The 17,384-nt window shown below is 44.6% G+C and overlaps 1 protein-coding gene across 1 annotated transcript in view; it reads left to right on the top strand.

Annotated features, from left to right (window-relative positions):
• LOC147140192 (uncharacterized) overlaps window positions 1-17,384 on the top strand; it is a 40,950-nt gene that overhangs the window by 5,515 nt on the left and 18,051 nt on the right. The window contains exon 3 of the mRNA XM_086045454.1: window positions 7,520-7,719. Coding sequence (XP_085901580.1) covers window positions 7,578-7,719 — 142 coding nt within the window. The 5' untranslated portion in view covers window positions 7,520-7,577. The remainder of the gene's footprint in view (window positions 1-7,519; window positions 7,720-17,384) is intronic.

Below are 17,384 nucleotides of genomic sequence, written 5' to 3'. Positions count from 1 at the left end.
CTGCTGTCAGCACTTTTTGTCGGCGGCGACATAGCTGAGTGGCGAGGCGCCCACTCCCAGGTAACTGGACGGCATGTGGCGATGCTGGCACAGGATGAAAACCATGTGGACCCAACAACTGCACAACACTGCTCTAGACGATTACCATACCTAACCAAAACAGCGGAACGTACTCAAGTACTTATACAGTCCCGCAAAATGAGTTCCCTGCACGGTACTGAAGATGGCGTCTAGTTGCAATGGACTCGGAGGTGTGGGACCTCCACAATCTGGTGTCGTAAGTGTTCTGTAGACGAGACGTGATCCCTCCACAGTGTTATCCGTTAGACTAGACTTTGATGATCATTGTTGTGTGGATCCATCTTTCGGACTTGGACTCTGCCATGTCGCTCCACAATGTTGCGTGTGTCCATGTTTTGGATGAAGGCTCTGGCATTTGATTGCCCCACAATGTTGTGCATCCATATTTACGGTGTGTTCTCTAGACTTGGACTCTGACATGTAATCGCTCCACAGTTTAGTGTCTGTGTTTTCTCAAGACCGTACTTTTACTCACGCTCTAAAATGTAATCGCTCCGAAATGTTACGTACGTCCAGGTTTTAGAAGGCTCTGAGATTTCTCCAGAGTTTTAAAATATTTTCTCCATAATGTTGTGTCTATCATGTTTGGTCAACGACACTCAGAGTTCGACTCCGAAATGTGTCCGTGTTTTTCGACTTAGAATCTGACATGTGCGCCACAATGTTGTGGCGTGCTCATGTTTATGTCCCATAGACTTTGACATATGGTCATTCCACGATGTTGTGTGATCGCTCCACAAAGTTGTGTGCATCCAAATTTTAGACTTACACCTCATTTAGGCCTCATTTCTTGACGTTTTTCTCCATTATCATCTTTTGAAACTCAATTTTTTATCAGGTTAACCCATATTGGATTACAAAATATTGTATGTTATTTTAATCATGGATAATTACTTTATATAAATATTATAATTAAATAAGTCATTATTTCATACAAATATGAAAAACACCACTACTAAGTAGTGATGAATATATAATGCAGCTATTTTGTTGTTGTTGTTTTCTTTGTGAAAATTGAATTTTTGTGAATTATTGGAAAATATAGAGGACATATAAAAGCAAAGTATGAATGACATATTAGTAGTCCCACCTTTGTGTCACTTCCGGATCAATATATTTAATATTCCCTGTAGATATCGAAACAAATGAAAAACTATTGATTGATTGATCCGAGGGACTCTAAGGAAATATGATTTTATCATTTTGTTTGTGTTCTGGATCTCATTAGACTGGGCAGGTGTTTGCCAAATGTTTTTTTTTTTCCCCCTTCATTTTTCTTGGTTTCACGGCATACAGCTGAAGTAACTCACTAAGCAAGAGTGTTGCATTTTGTTGTCGGCATCCTGCTGGGATTTTTAAATCTTCTTTTTGCCTTTTGCTCTGTAATTAGCCACACTTTTTAATTCCGCCACAACATTTCAATTACTTTTCACGTTCCTGTTTCTTGCCAAACGCACAACGTTGTCTACCTCCTACGCAATCGCAGCTCTTGTTTTCTGCCCATATCTGGCACTTTCACTCCTCGCATGGACGCTTTCCTTATTGTCCGTATACAGGCAGCCCTTCACAAGGCTGCCACCTTCTGTTTCTACTTTTGGCCAGCGAGTCCAGCGTTTAGTGCCGTTGCCGTGGCGATGGCCGTCCATCAATTTAGGGCGGATGGCTTGTGAATGAGTGGCGAAAACGAAGGGGCGTGTTTGTTTGCAAGTTGAGGTCAAAGATGAAGAATCACTCAACCTCCAGAAGAGCTGACACCACCTTTCAAGACTGGCCAAGTTGGTAGCTTGTTTCATTTAATGCAAGGTAGATTTGTATTGTCGCTGTCCGCTGAAAGGCTTATGAATCCATCCAAGTTGTGACAACAGAAGTTTGGACGTACATCACTTCTTGAGTGCAAACTCAACATGGTGAAGCAGCATTTAGCGTGTAAATGTTTATTACAAACGTCGCAAGAAACTAAATTGACCGCAACTGTGTTTATTTTAAGCCCCCAAAATGATGGAAGTTTAATATAAATCATGTTTTCTATCCATTTTTAAAAAAAATTATTTTAATGCAATGATAGTTTTTTTTTTATTTTTGTGTTGTTATTTTTTTTTAAATTACATTTTTCTAACACAGAAATATTAATATTTATTTTTTTTTAATTCCCTTTTTTTTCCCCCAAAACATTCTCAATACATCTTAATGTAACATGTTTCACTTTTGTTGTTTCTAAGCGTATTTTTCCTAAACTTATTTCATTGTTAATATTTTAATTTTAATGACACATTTCCTGTTTTACATTTATGCATTATTGTATTTTGTCTCTTTTTGATCATTTTTTTTTTTGGGGGTCATTTATTTCACATTGCAGAAAGACTTAACAGCTATTCATTTTAGCCATGACCTCTGCAGGGAAATGTGACAAATATGATTTCTGCACACAAAAAAATATATATATCATTGTGGATATTCTAATAATTTCTGCAAAATTTCTCTACGTACTCCATTTGTGCTCATTGCATCATATTGGTTTCTAACATGAGCGTCTCCAGCGTCTCTCTTGGCTTCCCTTTTTTGTGCGCCATCAAAGGGGCCTGAGCAAAGAGACATGAGCCTTAATTGCCGTGCTTTATCAAGGGGATAAAGGCGGGACGGCATCAATTGAGCACGCCTTTATTGTGCTACAAAGTGTGACAGACTGACGGGGAGGTAATTGGCAAGGGGGCGGATGACGGCGGGAGAGCACCCAAAGCAAGCTAAATCGGTAACAGTCCACGTGTTTAGTGCAAGAACAGTCACCATTCGTAGGGCAGGGAACCACGTTTGCTAAGTTTGTGTCGAGTCAAAATGGCTGCCACACGCCTCAAATGGATGCCAACGATGTCACGTTTCATCTTCAGCGAAAACAATATTTACTCAAAATCGTGTCTGTCCCTCTAGCAGACGGCCATGTAATTGCTCCGCAATGTTGTGTGCGTCCTTGTGTTAACTTTTACGTTGCGATGATTAGTCCACGAGGTGTGTGTCGTGTGTTCCTATGCTAACGTTCTGTCGATTAGACTCCTTTAACATGATGTTGTCATCTAGACTTTACAGACTTTGACATGTGATTACCGGTACTCCAGAATATTGTGTCGGTTTTTTATATTCTGTATTGCTTGGACTGTGACGGGATCATGCCACAATGTTGTGTGTGTCCGTGTTAACGTTCTGTCATTTAGAATTAGACAGACTCAGCTGGAATTGTTCCACAATATTGTGTCTCCATGTTTCTGGTTTATACCACTCCGACATGCAAGTCCTCCACAGTGTTGTATGTCTCTCCGTTTATGTTCTGTAGATTAGATTTGGACATAGACTCTGACATGATCACTCCGCCACATTGCATGCTTTCATTTATTAGACTATGACTATTTTAGATTTTATGTTCTGTGGATTAAACTTGAATTTCTACTCTGACATCTGATCACCCCACAATATTGTGTGCTTCCATGCTTTCAACTTAGACTCTGACATGTTATGGATCCACAATGTTGTCTATTTTTATGTTCTCTAGGCTATGATGTGATTTCTCCCCAATGTTTACGTGCCTCCCTGTTTGAGACCTACACTCTGACATTCAATTGTTCTCCAATGTTGCGTTTTAATGTTTTGTAGATAGAGTAAAACTAAGACTCTGGCATGTAAATGCTCCACAATGTAGTGCACATTTGTTGTTTTGCCGTGTAATAGCCCTTTTTATTTTTTTTAATTTGAACTCCACATTCACTTGACATAAACTATAATATACCGGTACTATCGTTTATTATTATTCAAAAAAATGGACCGAGCGCCTCCTCCCATCTGCAGTTGAGTAAATAAATGGGTACAATTTGCAGAAATATGGTGGCTAACTTTTCTTTAGTGTCTGCAAATACGGCAATTAGCATTTTAACAGGTCTGTAGGATTTAAATGTTTGCCGAGTTGGATATTCGCAGGGCGGCGCAGCTTGCTAATGTCGCTGGCTAATGTTGGCCAGTGTCCATTACCTCTGAACTGATGGCTCGGCGTTTGATTATGCGGCGGCCATGTGACGGCCATTAGAGCATCATTTCCAATCTGTGCTCGATACAGCACTTTTAATTAGCGTGTTTAGCTTTGATCAAGACTGTAAGCGCTAGGGAGGAATATCTACTTTGCTCTACGCTAACTGGAGAGGTGGGAAGTCGACTGACTCTCTATACATACATTAGTAGAAGTATAGAATAGGCCCTACAAGTACAGAATAGAGTATTTGTGGGGGGAAAATGAGCTGAAGCAGTGCTTCTACTTTTAGCAGTCTTTTTTGGTGAAAAAAAAAAAAAAAGATTGTCTTTAGCGCAGTGATCCCCATAATGCTAGCCGTTTTTAGAGCATTTTGACTGGCCTTTCAAGATCCACAGGATTGTGTTCTTTGACTATGATTGTACACGGAAACTATCAAAAGAAAGAGTAGACTCTATTTTATCAGAGGGAAAAAAAGTGTGTTTCTACCTTTTTAAGTTCCTTAGCAATTGGCATTTTAGTTTCTCTTCACCAAACCGTAGCATAGCATGTTGACGGGACATCATAGACAGGCTCCGAAATATTAAGCATTTCTTTGTTTCATTGTTTCTGTTTTTAGTTGTGCTTTTATTGGATTTCAGAATACACTTGTAACCGGTCTCATTTTTGTTCAAATATTTCCACACGTTTGTAGAATCCATACGGCCGTATAAATACGACACCAGTGTCAAACGTTGTGTTGTTAGTGAATCTCGTATCTAACAGCTCCTCTGATGGATAAAGTTCTTGTGAGCACACACTTGTTGACTGTGCGTTATTAGACATGACTTTTTTTACTTCATGTTTCTGCCCTTGTTCTTCACTGTCAGTCCCGAGGTACCGCTGGATCCGAATAGCCAATGTGAGGCTAACCGCTATTCTTATCCACCACCATCTTTATTTCCATACTCTGTGACCTGTGCGGATGTTTACAGACTGTTCCGCCGTCTTATTGACCAGACATTTTGCTGTTCAACAGATCGTTATAGTCTGGTGTTGGCAGCAGACATGTGATTCGAGATTCCCTAAAAATAAATTGGTCAATTGCAAGACGAGATGCCATAAAAACACGTGATTAGCGATTGGTCGACTTCCATCTTTAAACGTCGATGACTAGCAAACTAGCCAGTTAAAGTAAAAAGTAGTCCGAAAAAGAAATATATAAGTATGGACACCTGAAAAGTCTACTTAAGTAGAGTCCCAAAGTCTTTGTACCTGGCTACTTCTCACCACTGTTAGCTTCACGCAGTCATTCCCATCGCTAGCTGCGCTGGATGACACGAATATATGAGTGTTTTTATGTTTGCAGTCAAAAGGCACAGTTAAGTGGGCCTTGTTTTGTGCCAGTGAGCAGGGCGTAATAGAGTGGCGGTGGCGGGGGCAGATGAAGGCGAGGGCGCGCCCCCCCCCCCCCCCCCCCCCACCCCCAGCCCCTGCGTAGCACCATGCCTAATCGGCCCTTTCTCGCCAGGGTCAAGACTTTCTGTCTGGGTCCGCGGTGCTCCCTGCCACCGAGGGCCGGCCCATTCAGACGCACAATGTCCCTGTCAGTCCCGACAACACTTCCTGCCTCCGCTGGCTCCAGCCCTCGCAGGGATACACAATATTTCACGGCTCCCAACAATGGCCTGTCTGCCCGCACCCACCATATGGTTACTATGGGCCCGCAATATTGACACACATCACTAATTATTCAAAGAGGCCGCAGCGCCGAGTCGGGCAGTTTCCCTCCCCTGCAGCTCGGATATGTGGACGCTAGTGTGGGATTACGCTCGAATTTCCATTTACTTATAAAAAGACGGATAGGATCCATATTGAGGGTTCCGTGTGTCATCCTAAGAACATGTGGGCAGCAGTCGATCGGCATCCAGTGCACCTCTGTTTGACAGATGTCACTTTTTACTCCCGCCGGAATTGCCCTGCGGCTGCAGGAATGACAATTCCTAGAATACGTAATGACTTGTTGCGCAATTCAACCGCTCGTAAATTCGGCGAGCATTAATTGTGCTTTTGTTTGTGAAAATATAAAAGTTGGGTCAGGTGGACAATTGGGATTCTGGCAAAAAAGGTTGAAAGCATTAGAATTAAAGCACGTATTTCTTTGATCGTTGGCTAGATTTGACCTCTTTGCTATTGTTACAATTACATGAGTGTAATTGTATTGTCAATACAAAATTGGAGTGTGATATGTTTCGATTTCAGATTAGGATGAAAAGGTAGCCAATATTCGAGTTAAACTATGATATATCCATTTTCTTCATCTTTGAATCAGATGTGTTTACATGTTTCTTGGCTGTTGTTATTAGAATTATGTAACATTTGTTTACTCTATGTGCAGAACTTTGGTGTGCATATGCGCACATTACGCCTGTGATCTCAACTGCTGGATCGGGACCCAAATTGGGCCTCTGAGCCATTTTGGGCGGATTGTGGGTCGCAATGGTACAGACGTACGGCATTCCATTGTTACAGACGTCAATGTTAAGAATACATTTTGTATTTACACTTGTCATCATGTTCATCGTCAGTTTCTTGATAAGGTGCTTTAAAGGACAATTTGAACGTGTCGCCTTAGCAGCTTTGGTTAAAATATGATACGCATACGGTTTTCAAAGTTATTTCTCCGAACGTCTGTTAAAGTGAGTCGTGGCTTGGCTGCAGCAGGAAAATGCGCTTCCCCGTGTGACAGCAATCAACCGCGATTCCAATTGTTTTTTTTCTCCCTGTTAAATTTAAAATTGTATAGCACAATTTGACTTACAATGCAACATTTGAGTGTAATGCATTGCAATGAGATCATATACGGTATTCATATGATCTTGACCACACTGTTGCATTTGCATTTTTTTTTTCTGTTTCTGTTTCCGATGCAGGAACCCAAAATGCAAGTTGGCTCATTAGCCGTTGTTCGCTCCACTGTGGAATTGTGCCGTGATTGTCTAATTGAGCTGCAGCTCCTGTGCGTGATTACTTTTTTTTTTTTTTTTTTTTTTACTACCATCAAGAGAAACTGGCTGCTGCCTCCGAGAGCATTTTTCCATCTCAGCCTTGGCAGGAGGGAGACGCAAAATGACTTCATCATAGTTGAATCTGCTTTTTTTTTTTTTTTTTAAAACATCTTAAATGGTGTCGTTCCACACTTCTTTACAGTCATTTCACCCCTGTGGCAAAACCTTTGCAAATAAGCCGCCACCTCCACCTGCTTTTGACAACAACTTGCAAATATCTCATTTTGAGTCTGACTGAAAAGCCTTCCGGTGTTATCAATTTGACTTCCTGACTGCGATATTTGCAATACTCCTGATAGCTTTTGACACTAGCAGGGTGAATCGAGTGTCGCTTTTGGTCGAGTCCTCTCTCTTGACCGGCCACCTCTGCCTTTTCTCACAGCAGGCCCAGTCTGTCCCCCGAGCGGGAGCGGTGGGAACATTTCCCTGTGCATCCGGCCATGACCGGCCCATGTCGGGCCGGGCCTCGGCTCCTCCACTCCGCGGAGCAAATGATTGACAGCTCTCACCGGGGGGGGAGGTGGGACTCCATATCTGTCATTCAGAACGGCCGGCGGCGGGATGAAAACGTCAACGGAAGAGGTGGGTAGCAGTTTTCTCGGAGTGGATTATCATTTTTGTTTACTGAACTGCAGATGGGAAGTGACCTTCATTAGAGCAAACCGTATTGAAACTGGGTCTTAAAGGGGAAGTCCACGCAAATATTTTTTTTCAAGAATGTTCTATAGAAGCCCACTAGTTGAAACAAGGCATTCCGATAAATATAGTGGAATAAGAGTTAATCCACTCGTTTTTAGCCGTCTCAGGGGGCGGCCATTTTGTCGCTGCTGTCGACTGAAAATGACATCACAACTGCTCAGGTCGCGACCGATCACGGCTGACCCGTTTTCTGAAGCTGAGCTATGATTGGTCGTTACCTGAGCCCTGAGTAGTGGTGATGTCGTTTTCAGTCGACAGAAGTGACAAAATGGCCGCCCCCTGAGATGGCTAAAAAGGGGTGGACCCTTGCTGCTTAACTCCTATTCTACAAACACAATATCAACCAGGATGCCTTGTCTGAACTAGTGGGCCTGCTGGGAACGTATTCTTGAAAAAAAAAAAGATGTTTGGGTTGATTTCTGCTTTAAAACAAAACAACCAAGGCAGTTGTGGAGTGATCACACGCTATCGTTATTAAAGTCATCACATAAAATTCACTTTAAAACGTTGTTTTTTAAATCAAGTTTTACCTCTCCCATACGCTTTCCACACATGAATTTCATCGCAACGTGATAGTGAACTTTTTTTGTCCCGGTGGGACAGCAAAACGCTTTGGGAGCACTTGGCCACTCCACGCGGGAAGGCTTGGAATCAAACCCTGAACCTCGGGACTGTGAGGCAGAAGCGCCTCATTAAAAAGTTAATTTTCCATAACGTGTCCCCTTTAACGCTTCGGCCTGGCCCGAAGAACCAAATAACAAGTGCGAACGCGGGCCTTTAAAGTCAGCTAATGGTGAAGGTTGCCACAGGTCCAGATGTTGCCGAGCTCCCCCGTCCTCTCCCGGCTCGTGTTATGTGCCGTGCCACATCTGTGCGGGCGTAGGTGTGCCATATTGCGCGCCATCTGCCACACGCGCGCACACACACACACACACGCGGCCAGAAAGTGCTCATTTTAAGCAAGGCCGTAAACGCTTGAATTCATGGGCGTGGAACAGCGGCTTTTCTAAGAGCGCTCGCAGGACCCGAGCCCGGCCGCAAAGCTTTTGGCAGCCGACGGACACATTTCGCCTTCCTGCTCGCCGCGTGGAACTCTTTGTCGAGTGTCCGCCGTCCACGCCGTGACCCGCTGGCGCGAGAGGGAGAAAAAAAAGAAGCTAAAAAAGGGGGGGTGGGGTGGGGGGGGGGTTGGGGGGGCTCGCCCGATCGGCTACCTTTTCCTGTGCGCATCTCGCCATCTGCCCTTCCTCCGCACCTCCGTCTCCGCCGGGCCGAGGGGGGCGGTACGGAAGCGAATGTCACCCCCGTCCCAATGTTGCTTGAGGGAAATTGACTCTTTAGCCTCGGTGCTGTCGGCGGCCATATGCTGATGTTTTCACATTCGGCAGATCGGCGCGCGGGGAGCCGTAACGTCTGCTCCAGTCAGAATTACAACCGCCGGTGAGGAGCGGCCACGCCCGATCTGTCGCGCCGCCCAAACTCCCAATCCCAGCATCCCGTTAATGGCGTCCCTTCGCCGGCAGTTTTGGGCCCCCGTTGGCAGGGTTCCGTCTTCGTTTTTGCGCGTTTAGCGCCGCGTTCTTATTAAACATTCACAGGCAAGAGGCCGCGTGGACCGTCTCGCGCCGCGCCGAGCCGCGGGCGGCTTATTCATATTTCATGCCTCGGTCTGCTCCCGCCCCTTTAATTAGGTCGCTAGCTCGTCGTTAAAGTCCGCCGAGAGCAAACTTTTCTCTCGTTACAAAACTTCTTGTGCTGATGTGGAGCTTTTCCAAGCAACGGAGAGTTTAGATGGGGGGTTTATCCAAACTATGGCCTGCGGGCCATTTGGAGCCCGCCGTCCATTTTTGGGCGGCCCGCGGCATGGACGAAAAGTAACATTGAACATTAATATTCCCCGGGCCTCGATACAGTGCCATGTTCGGCTGCAGACCTCAAACATGAAGGTAAAACGTCAGGCATTGAACAGTTTTGCTTGCACTGTGTGCGGTGTGCTCTGAAGAGCTCAACACGTGACAAAACGCAGATTCGGCAATTTGGCAAAGCAGCCATTTTGGGTGCTTGTACTTTGACAAAGTCCGACTAGGACCGTCGCCCAATTGGAAGCTGCTATGCTAAACAGATGGCTGACACTAAACTGTCCAGCATTTAATGTGGGTGCAATCAAAAAATGTAAGTTTAAGTTTAAAAAAAAAAAAAAGATTTTTTGTTTTTTCATCAATCGACACAAAATCGGACAGACACGAAACAAGGTGTACGAAAACGCCTCAAGGACCCTTTCTTGAAAGTGAACATGAAGGCGGCAGTTTTGGTTTTGAAGCCCCTATTTTGGGCTGAATTTCAGGACTTCAACAAACTTGACAAGACTTGACATTGCAAGTTGTCTGACTCCAAATCAGGATAGAAACTCGATTGATTCACGCGTCACATGTCCAGCTGACTGAAGGCGGGCTTCCGTCGAGACCCTCGGATCCCGACTGCCCGCGTTACGTAAGTGTACGTCGTTTAAAAATGCCGCCCAGGTCGGCCTTATTGCGTCTAATAGGCGGCGCGGCGTGGCGCGGCGTGGCGCGGCGTGGCACGGCGCGGCGTGCGCGGCGCGGCGTGGCGTGCGGCTGACAGATGCCCGCTCCAGCTGGTACAGAAGGAGGGCGGAGTTTTATCGCCCAGTTGGAACGGGGGTCCTCGCACCCCTCCACGGCGCTGGCCGCCGTCGCCGCATTTAATGAGTCACGAATTGCCTGTTTGTCTTCTGCTCCCTGCTGTTTCCGTGCTCCCCCTTCCAGAACAATCCCTGAAACACATGCTGCCGCGCTCCGCCGAGCAGCCGGCCTCGGCGGCCCAGCCAAACCGTTAGGAAGAACAAAGTTGTCATCTTTGTTTTATTATTCCTACTGCCCTCCCTCCTTTTTTTTTTTTTTTTTTTTTTTTTCTGCTCACTTTCTCGCCTCATCCGAGCGAGGGACGGGCCGCGATGTCGTAAAGCCGCCCGATCAGATGCTGCGCCTGACCTCGCCAATATGGCTGCCCCGAGCGAGCGGCGGCCATTTGAAGCCTCTGACAAACACATAAATGGCTCTATAATTGGGCCGCTAGACTCGGGTGGATGCTTTACATTACAGCGAGGAGAGATGAACAGGTGGTGATTCAAGCTAGTGGGAAAAAGGAACAAGAAAAAAAAAAAAAAAACGGGAAGTTTGCAGCAAGATTACAAATGAATCTTGGCGACGAGAGCCATCGAAGAAGACACGCTGAGACGGTGTGTTCAAGTGGCAATTGCTTGAAATTTTGTTATTGCCAGCGCATCGATGCTAATTTCCGTTAGCCCATTTCACAATTTCGTTGAGCATGAAGCTAGCTGACTTTCATTGAGCAAACTGACATTGCTCGGTTGAACATTTTGCTGTTTGAATCTACAGGCCCGGACTGTATTTCCGTGCAGTCTAACTGCACGCATGGCTGGAGTTGACTTTTTTGGGGTATTTTCGTAGACGGGCGTTGCAATGGGCGTTTGCGCTTTTGTGGGAGCGAACACAGCCGACTTGATTCCCTTTCGATTCAGCACAGGAGAGGTGCGTGGTCCACGCGGCGCAAACGTAACGGACACGCTGAAAAGTACACACAGTGCAGGCCAAAAGTTTGGACACACTTTCTCATTTGATGCATTTTCTTTATTCTCATGACTATTCACATTGTAGATTCTCCCTAAAGGCATCAAAACTACGAATGACGTAATGTGTATAGCTCCACGTGTTCATTCATAGTTTTGATGCCTTCAGTGAGAATCTCCAATGTAAACAGTCACCGAGATAAAGAAAATGGGTTGAATGAGAAGGTGTGTCCAAACGTTTGACCTGTACTGTATGTTTACAAGGCGCCGGCAGCAGTTCTCCACTTGCGTCGGATGTAAAGTTGTCCGCTGCCGCCGATGGCGTGAATTGAGTTAAGCTTGGTTTTGGAACAAATGAAACATGTCCGTCAAGATGCAACAGCACCAACTAGCTTGCGTCTCCAAAATGGTGCGACGGGCAACATTTGTCGTCGTGCCAACAAGGTGCAGCAGCGGGGACTCTGGGGCATCAAGTCCCATCCCCGGAATCTTGGCAGCGCCCGGGTTCGTCAAAAACGGCGTGAAATCCTCGCGGTCCGGGACGGCCTCTTTGTGCGCGTCCCCCCCCCGGCCCCGCGAGCGGTATTCTTCTCATTGTACGGATCAGCGAGACGGAGGCGGACGGCGTGAAAAGCGCCTCGGCGGGAAGAAACAATGTCTCCGGGGACGCCCGTAAATGTCCGCCGTTCAGTTTGGGGGCCCATTGACTCTTTGCCTCCCTGCCAAGCGGGACCCTGTCAGACCAGCCCCTCTCTCTAACAGCTTAATTAGCAGAAAGGACAACAATGTCCCAGCCTGTTTTGGAAACAAGAAAGGGCCCGAAAAAAGGCCGCTCTCCCCGCCTCTCATTGTCCCGCCATAACACCCAGCCTGACTTTTCTCTTCAGCCCAGGACAAATAAAACAACATTCCTGCACTGTCGCGTGAGGAGCATGACGACCGGCTTGACGGACAAGCCGCTTTTCGGCCTCTCTCGTCTGTTTGGAAGCAGGAAGGGGAGGAGGAGGAGGAGGAGGAGGGCTCTGATTTATGCTCAGGCCGCATTCTGCAAAACAGACATTTTGGACTTTGACTGGTGAAACTAAAATGGACCGACGCTTGAAGTCGGGCTTCCTACACTCTAAAAACAATAACACCATTCGGGGTCAAAAATGGACCAATCCACTACATGAGTCAATTTGATCCAACTTTCTTGGTTGTTTTTGCAGAAAGCAACCCCAAAAATAGGTCGTTTGGTACAAAACAAGCCGCAAAATTGGGCTGTTTTGTACAAAACGACACAAAAAGGTGGGTCGAATTGACCCAAGTAGTGGATCGGTCCATTTTTGACCCAAAATTGTGTTAATTTTAACCCAACTGTTTTTAGAGTGTACTTTAAATCAGTGTAACTCAATTCAAGGGATGAAAGAGAAACATGAAAACAGTATAAGACCAAGGACGGGAAAACTTTTATGCTCAAGGGCCACTTTTGATTTAAAAAAAAAAACAACAACAACATAAACCTAATAAATTGTGCGTTAGGCTTGAATTTGCGTGCGACTCGAAACTGTCACTCAGATGTAAAAAGAAGTGAACTGCTGCTTTCAATAGACTCAACAGATGCCACGTCCACATTCCAGAACGGTGAATGCTTTCATCTTTTGACCCCCGGCAATATGAGTTCCATTTTTCACAATAATGGTGACGGTGGATGATGATAATGCAGTTTGTTTTGTGATGCTAATAAGGCAAGTTCCCGGTGTCCTCCACACTGCCAGTCAAGCTTCTTCGTCCTCTTTTTGCGTCCCTCGGCCGCGCGCTGACTTGACCGATGGATGCGTCCTCCTACCTTCTTGTTTTACCATTTCTCTTTTTGTTTTCCCTCCAAAATCTTGACTTGACATCAAACGGCAGGACCAGATTGATTTTCACGTGAACAAGGCCGCCAGCGGGGGGGTCTGCGACCTTTGGCCCCTCATCCCCGGCTTTGGAGCGTCTTCCCATCATGTCTTCCCTCGGACATGTCGTGTCGCTCAATTAACTAAACTAGAGCCTTAAAAGTAACTCCCCATTTTCAAATACTTTCAAATTATCGAATCGTTTATTCTTTTATCGGTTTGTTCTTTCATGACTGAATTTGTTGAACGAAACGGATAAGAGAAGAAAATTCGCATTTAGCTTGAGGTCTTGAAATTTGGACATGGACACCAGAATTTGCTACCATCTTCCTGAGCCACACAGGAACCATGTCAACTTATTTTCGCCCACTTCCAGACCGTTGGCGTTTAAAGAGCCGTTTGGATTCTGGATTCTTGTTTGCCTCCCGCGACAGACTTTACTTAAAAATCAGAGTTGTCTAACTACCAAACTATTGGACTTTGGAGTGTCATTTGGGTTCTTTTTTTAAATTCTACTTTTGGCTGAATTCTGAGTTGTCCAGCCACTTAGAAGTTAGCGTATCAATGTCTGTTGTAAAAGTTCATTTCAAAGAAAAGATTACTTTTCACGAAGTAACTAACCATTTTCAAAATCAGACCTAGCAGCCACATCTGTACCCATGCCAAACTGTTCGTCCTGGTCACGTGATACTCTGGTAAAAAAAAAGTAATCAGACAAACAAAATTGTTTGGAGAATTTCTTCAGAAATCGCAACTGGCCAAAAGACGAAACAGAAGTTTAAAAAATCTGCATTCATGACAAAATATCAGTCGTCCTACTTCAAATACGGCTTCATCGCTCCAGGTGATTCTCAGGTGGGGTGGGGGTGGGGGGGGGGGGCAGTTTGAACAATTCATTTCCAACCTGCATAAAAATAAGAGTACATTATAATACAGTAACTTGTGAAAAAAAACAAAATGAATACCATTTTTTATTTCTTTGTTTGCAGTATCAACAGTATTTAGGAATACTCATATCTACACAAAAACTAAAATATAATACTATACTTTTCTCACTTTGCCAAGTGTGGTTTCCTGCAATGATGAAGTATGCCAATTGGTGAATCTAATCTTCCGCTAATTACAAGACTTACATTCAACGTGATGTGGAGTTGGATTTTTAATCGTTGGTTTTGATTAGTTTTTGTGCTAGTCGATTGAAATATTACTTGACGTGAAGCTATTCCATGCTGCTGCTGCTGCTGCAAAAAAAAAAAGAAGACAGTGTTCTCTGCCTCCGCTGTAAGGCCCCCCTGAGTGTGTGAAGTAAGCTGGGAAAAAGCCTTCTTCCTTCCTGGGAAGTCGCGCATGAGGACGTTCTCGACATAAAAGCCGGCGGCACCTCCGAGAGGAGCTAATTTATGCCGGCGGCGAGGCTTTGTGACGCCGCGTAAATCTCCTCTAAATCATATTCCTGCGACCCACCGGTGGGTGGTCTGACACGGGAAGGTTGAATACGGTTCAGGCACGGCCGCGCTCAATGAGTGGGCACAAAGTTCCGCACGCCGTACGTCTTGATGCAGCGGCCGAAAATTGACAAGAGCAACCGATATGACGCTCGGGCTGGCCCGGGCCTGAACTTGAGGCTCACGACAGCACTTGTTCCCGCGGGATTTATTGACAGGCCCATCAAAACGGTGTCAAATCAACACAATGAGCGCGTTTAACGCCGACACTCACTCGCTTTTCTTTGCCCGCGGTGATAAACTTGAACTAAAAAAAAATAAAAAATGGACATAAACAAGAAAAATCAAGTCTTAAATCTGGCTGGACATTTTACTGCTCCGAGCGCAAAGGGGATCAAGTGAAAGTGAAGTAAAGCATCGCGCACACAATGTGCTACTTGTGTCCTTCATTCATATCAGCACTTTGGTCAAAATGATCAATTGATTTAACTAACTAACTAACTAACCATGACTGTAAATCAAGGGCGTCAAATTGATTTTAGTTCACGGACCACATTCGGCCCAATTTAATCTCAAATGGGCCGGACCAATCAAATATTCCACTTTTTTTTTTTTTGTGCAAATAATTACAAGTACATTTGGAAATGATTTCGTGATTCTTGTCTTGTTGCAAATCATATGAGCAATCTGAAATTTCTTCACAAAAATCATGGCAATTTCCAGTCATGAGTTGTTGTTGTTGTTTTCAGCACCTTTCAAAACAAATCGGATCTATCAATGTACTGTTTATAAAAAGAACTCTGTTTGAACTCTAGGAATTGTTTTCAATTGACCTGAATTTCCTCATTCATCTGGAAATCTGAACAGCTTCATCGCACTCGCATTGAACTGTAGTGCAACGGTGGCACAGAAGTTTATATTTAGTGGGAATATTATTTACTGCAGGTCACAGGTGTCAAACTCAAGGCCCGGGGGGCCAGATCCGGCCCGCGACATCATTGAATGCGGCCCGCAAAGACAAATCATGTGTGTTGACTTGACATGTCTTTTTTTTTTTTTTTTTTTTAAATTGTCTTCACTGTGAACGCAACATATTGGATATTTCAAGCATTTGTTCCCAAGCCTTCCTTTAAAATACACTGAAAAATAGTTGAACAAACTATTTACTGTCTTCTGATTTCCAAACTAATGATCCATCAATTAGTTGTGTATATAGTTGCGCTCATACATTTACACGGGTTAACAGTCGTAATGGAAATCCCAACTACGATGTGGCCCGCGACAAAAATGAGTTTGACACCCCTGCTGTCGGTGGGAAGTGGTTGTCAGTATGCCCTCCAGTGAACAAAATTAGCCGATACTTTTATTGAAAAATAGGAGTGAATGTCTTCTCTGTGGAGCCCTTCACGGCTTTCCGTCCATCATCGCAATCGAATCCGTATCGAAATCGTATCTGTCCAGTAATCGTATCGGTATCCATTCCATACCTTTGACCAAACTCTTTTGCATCAGAGCTTAACATATCGTCGCTGTCCTGTGAAACACTTTTATGTCCATTTTTTTTAGGTGGTGTTTCACGTACATACATGGCATGAACGTGAATTTTTTTTTTAAAAATCCAAAATTTGGACATAAGTGTTTTTCACAGGACAGCGACGATATGGTGTCTTGGCCCCTATCATTACATATCGCTACTACTACTACTGTATCATATTGCATAGTGACTTGCATTATCATATTGTAAATACTAGTACTATCTCTAGTGTAGCATGGTACCGTAGCTTCCCGTCAGTAGAATTTGGCGCCCTGAAACAATTCTAGTGGCAGAGAATGGACTGGTTGTTGTTTGGCGGTTAACATTTTTCAGCGCGAGTTTGCGAGCATCACTGGCTTGCGGCCGCCGATCTCTTGTCGAGCTCCCAGAGGAGCACAAGAGTGTCGGACAATCCCTGAGAGTTAATCATTACTGTGAGACCGCTGTGAAGGCAGCCTGAGCCCTCAAAACGTCGCACAGCGAGGCAGAAGGCCTGATAAATGGCAGCCCGCGCGACACACCTTCAAAGTATTCCCGTACAAAGAGCTAGCTAGCGGGAATCAGTGGGAATCCTGTTTTTTTTTTTTTTTACTGGGACGTGCCCAATGGAAAGACATCCACGCCACATGCTTCCGTTCAATTAAACAATTTCCGACCGCTGATTTGTTCAGATTTCATAACTGTTTTGGGCATAGGAAGTGAGACGTGAGAAATGTCAAATAAGTCAGAAATAATCCGTTCTAAAATCAAATCGGCATGGACTTTGTAAAAGCCTTCATCAGTTGCACAGGCAATTCGAAGTCAGATTTCAGCGTTATTTTTTTTGTCATACAAGAAAAGGCGGCAAAGTACTCATGCTCATATTGACTCGACCGGTCAGGAAAACACATTAAGAAAGATAATCATCACTTTGAAGTCCCACAGGTGCTTCTAAATGATTTCATTTGGATTACACATTTTCTTTTTGTAGATCTTAAATAAAAGTGCTGTTGCACCTTGATGAAATTGTCTCGATGCTAACATTTCACGCTTTCCGCAGTCTATCTAAGCATTGAAGTAAACAAAACAATCCAAGAATACAG

Source organism: Filicampus tigris, chromosome 11 (assembly GCF_054856515.1).
Source record: "Filicampus tigris isolate MCC_2025a chromosome 11, RoL_Ftig_1.0, whole genome shotgun sequence".
NCBI lineage: Eukaryota > Metazoa > Chordata > Actinopteri > Syngnathiformes > Syngnathidae > Filicampus > Filicampus tigris.
This window is presented reverse-complemented; position numbering and strand designations above follow the sequence as displayed.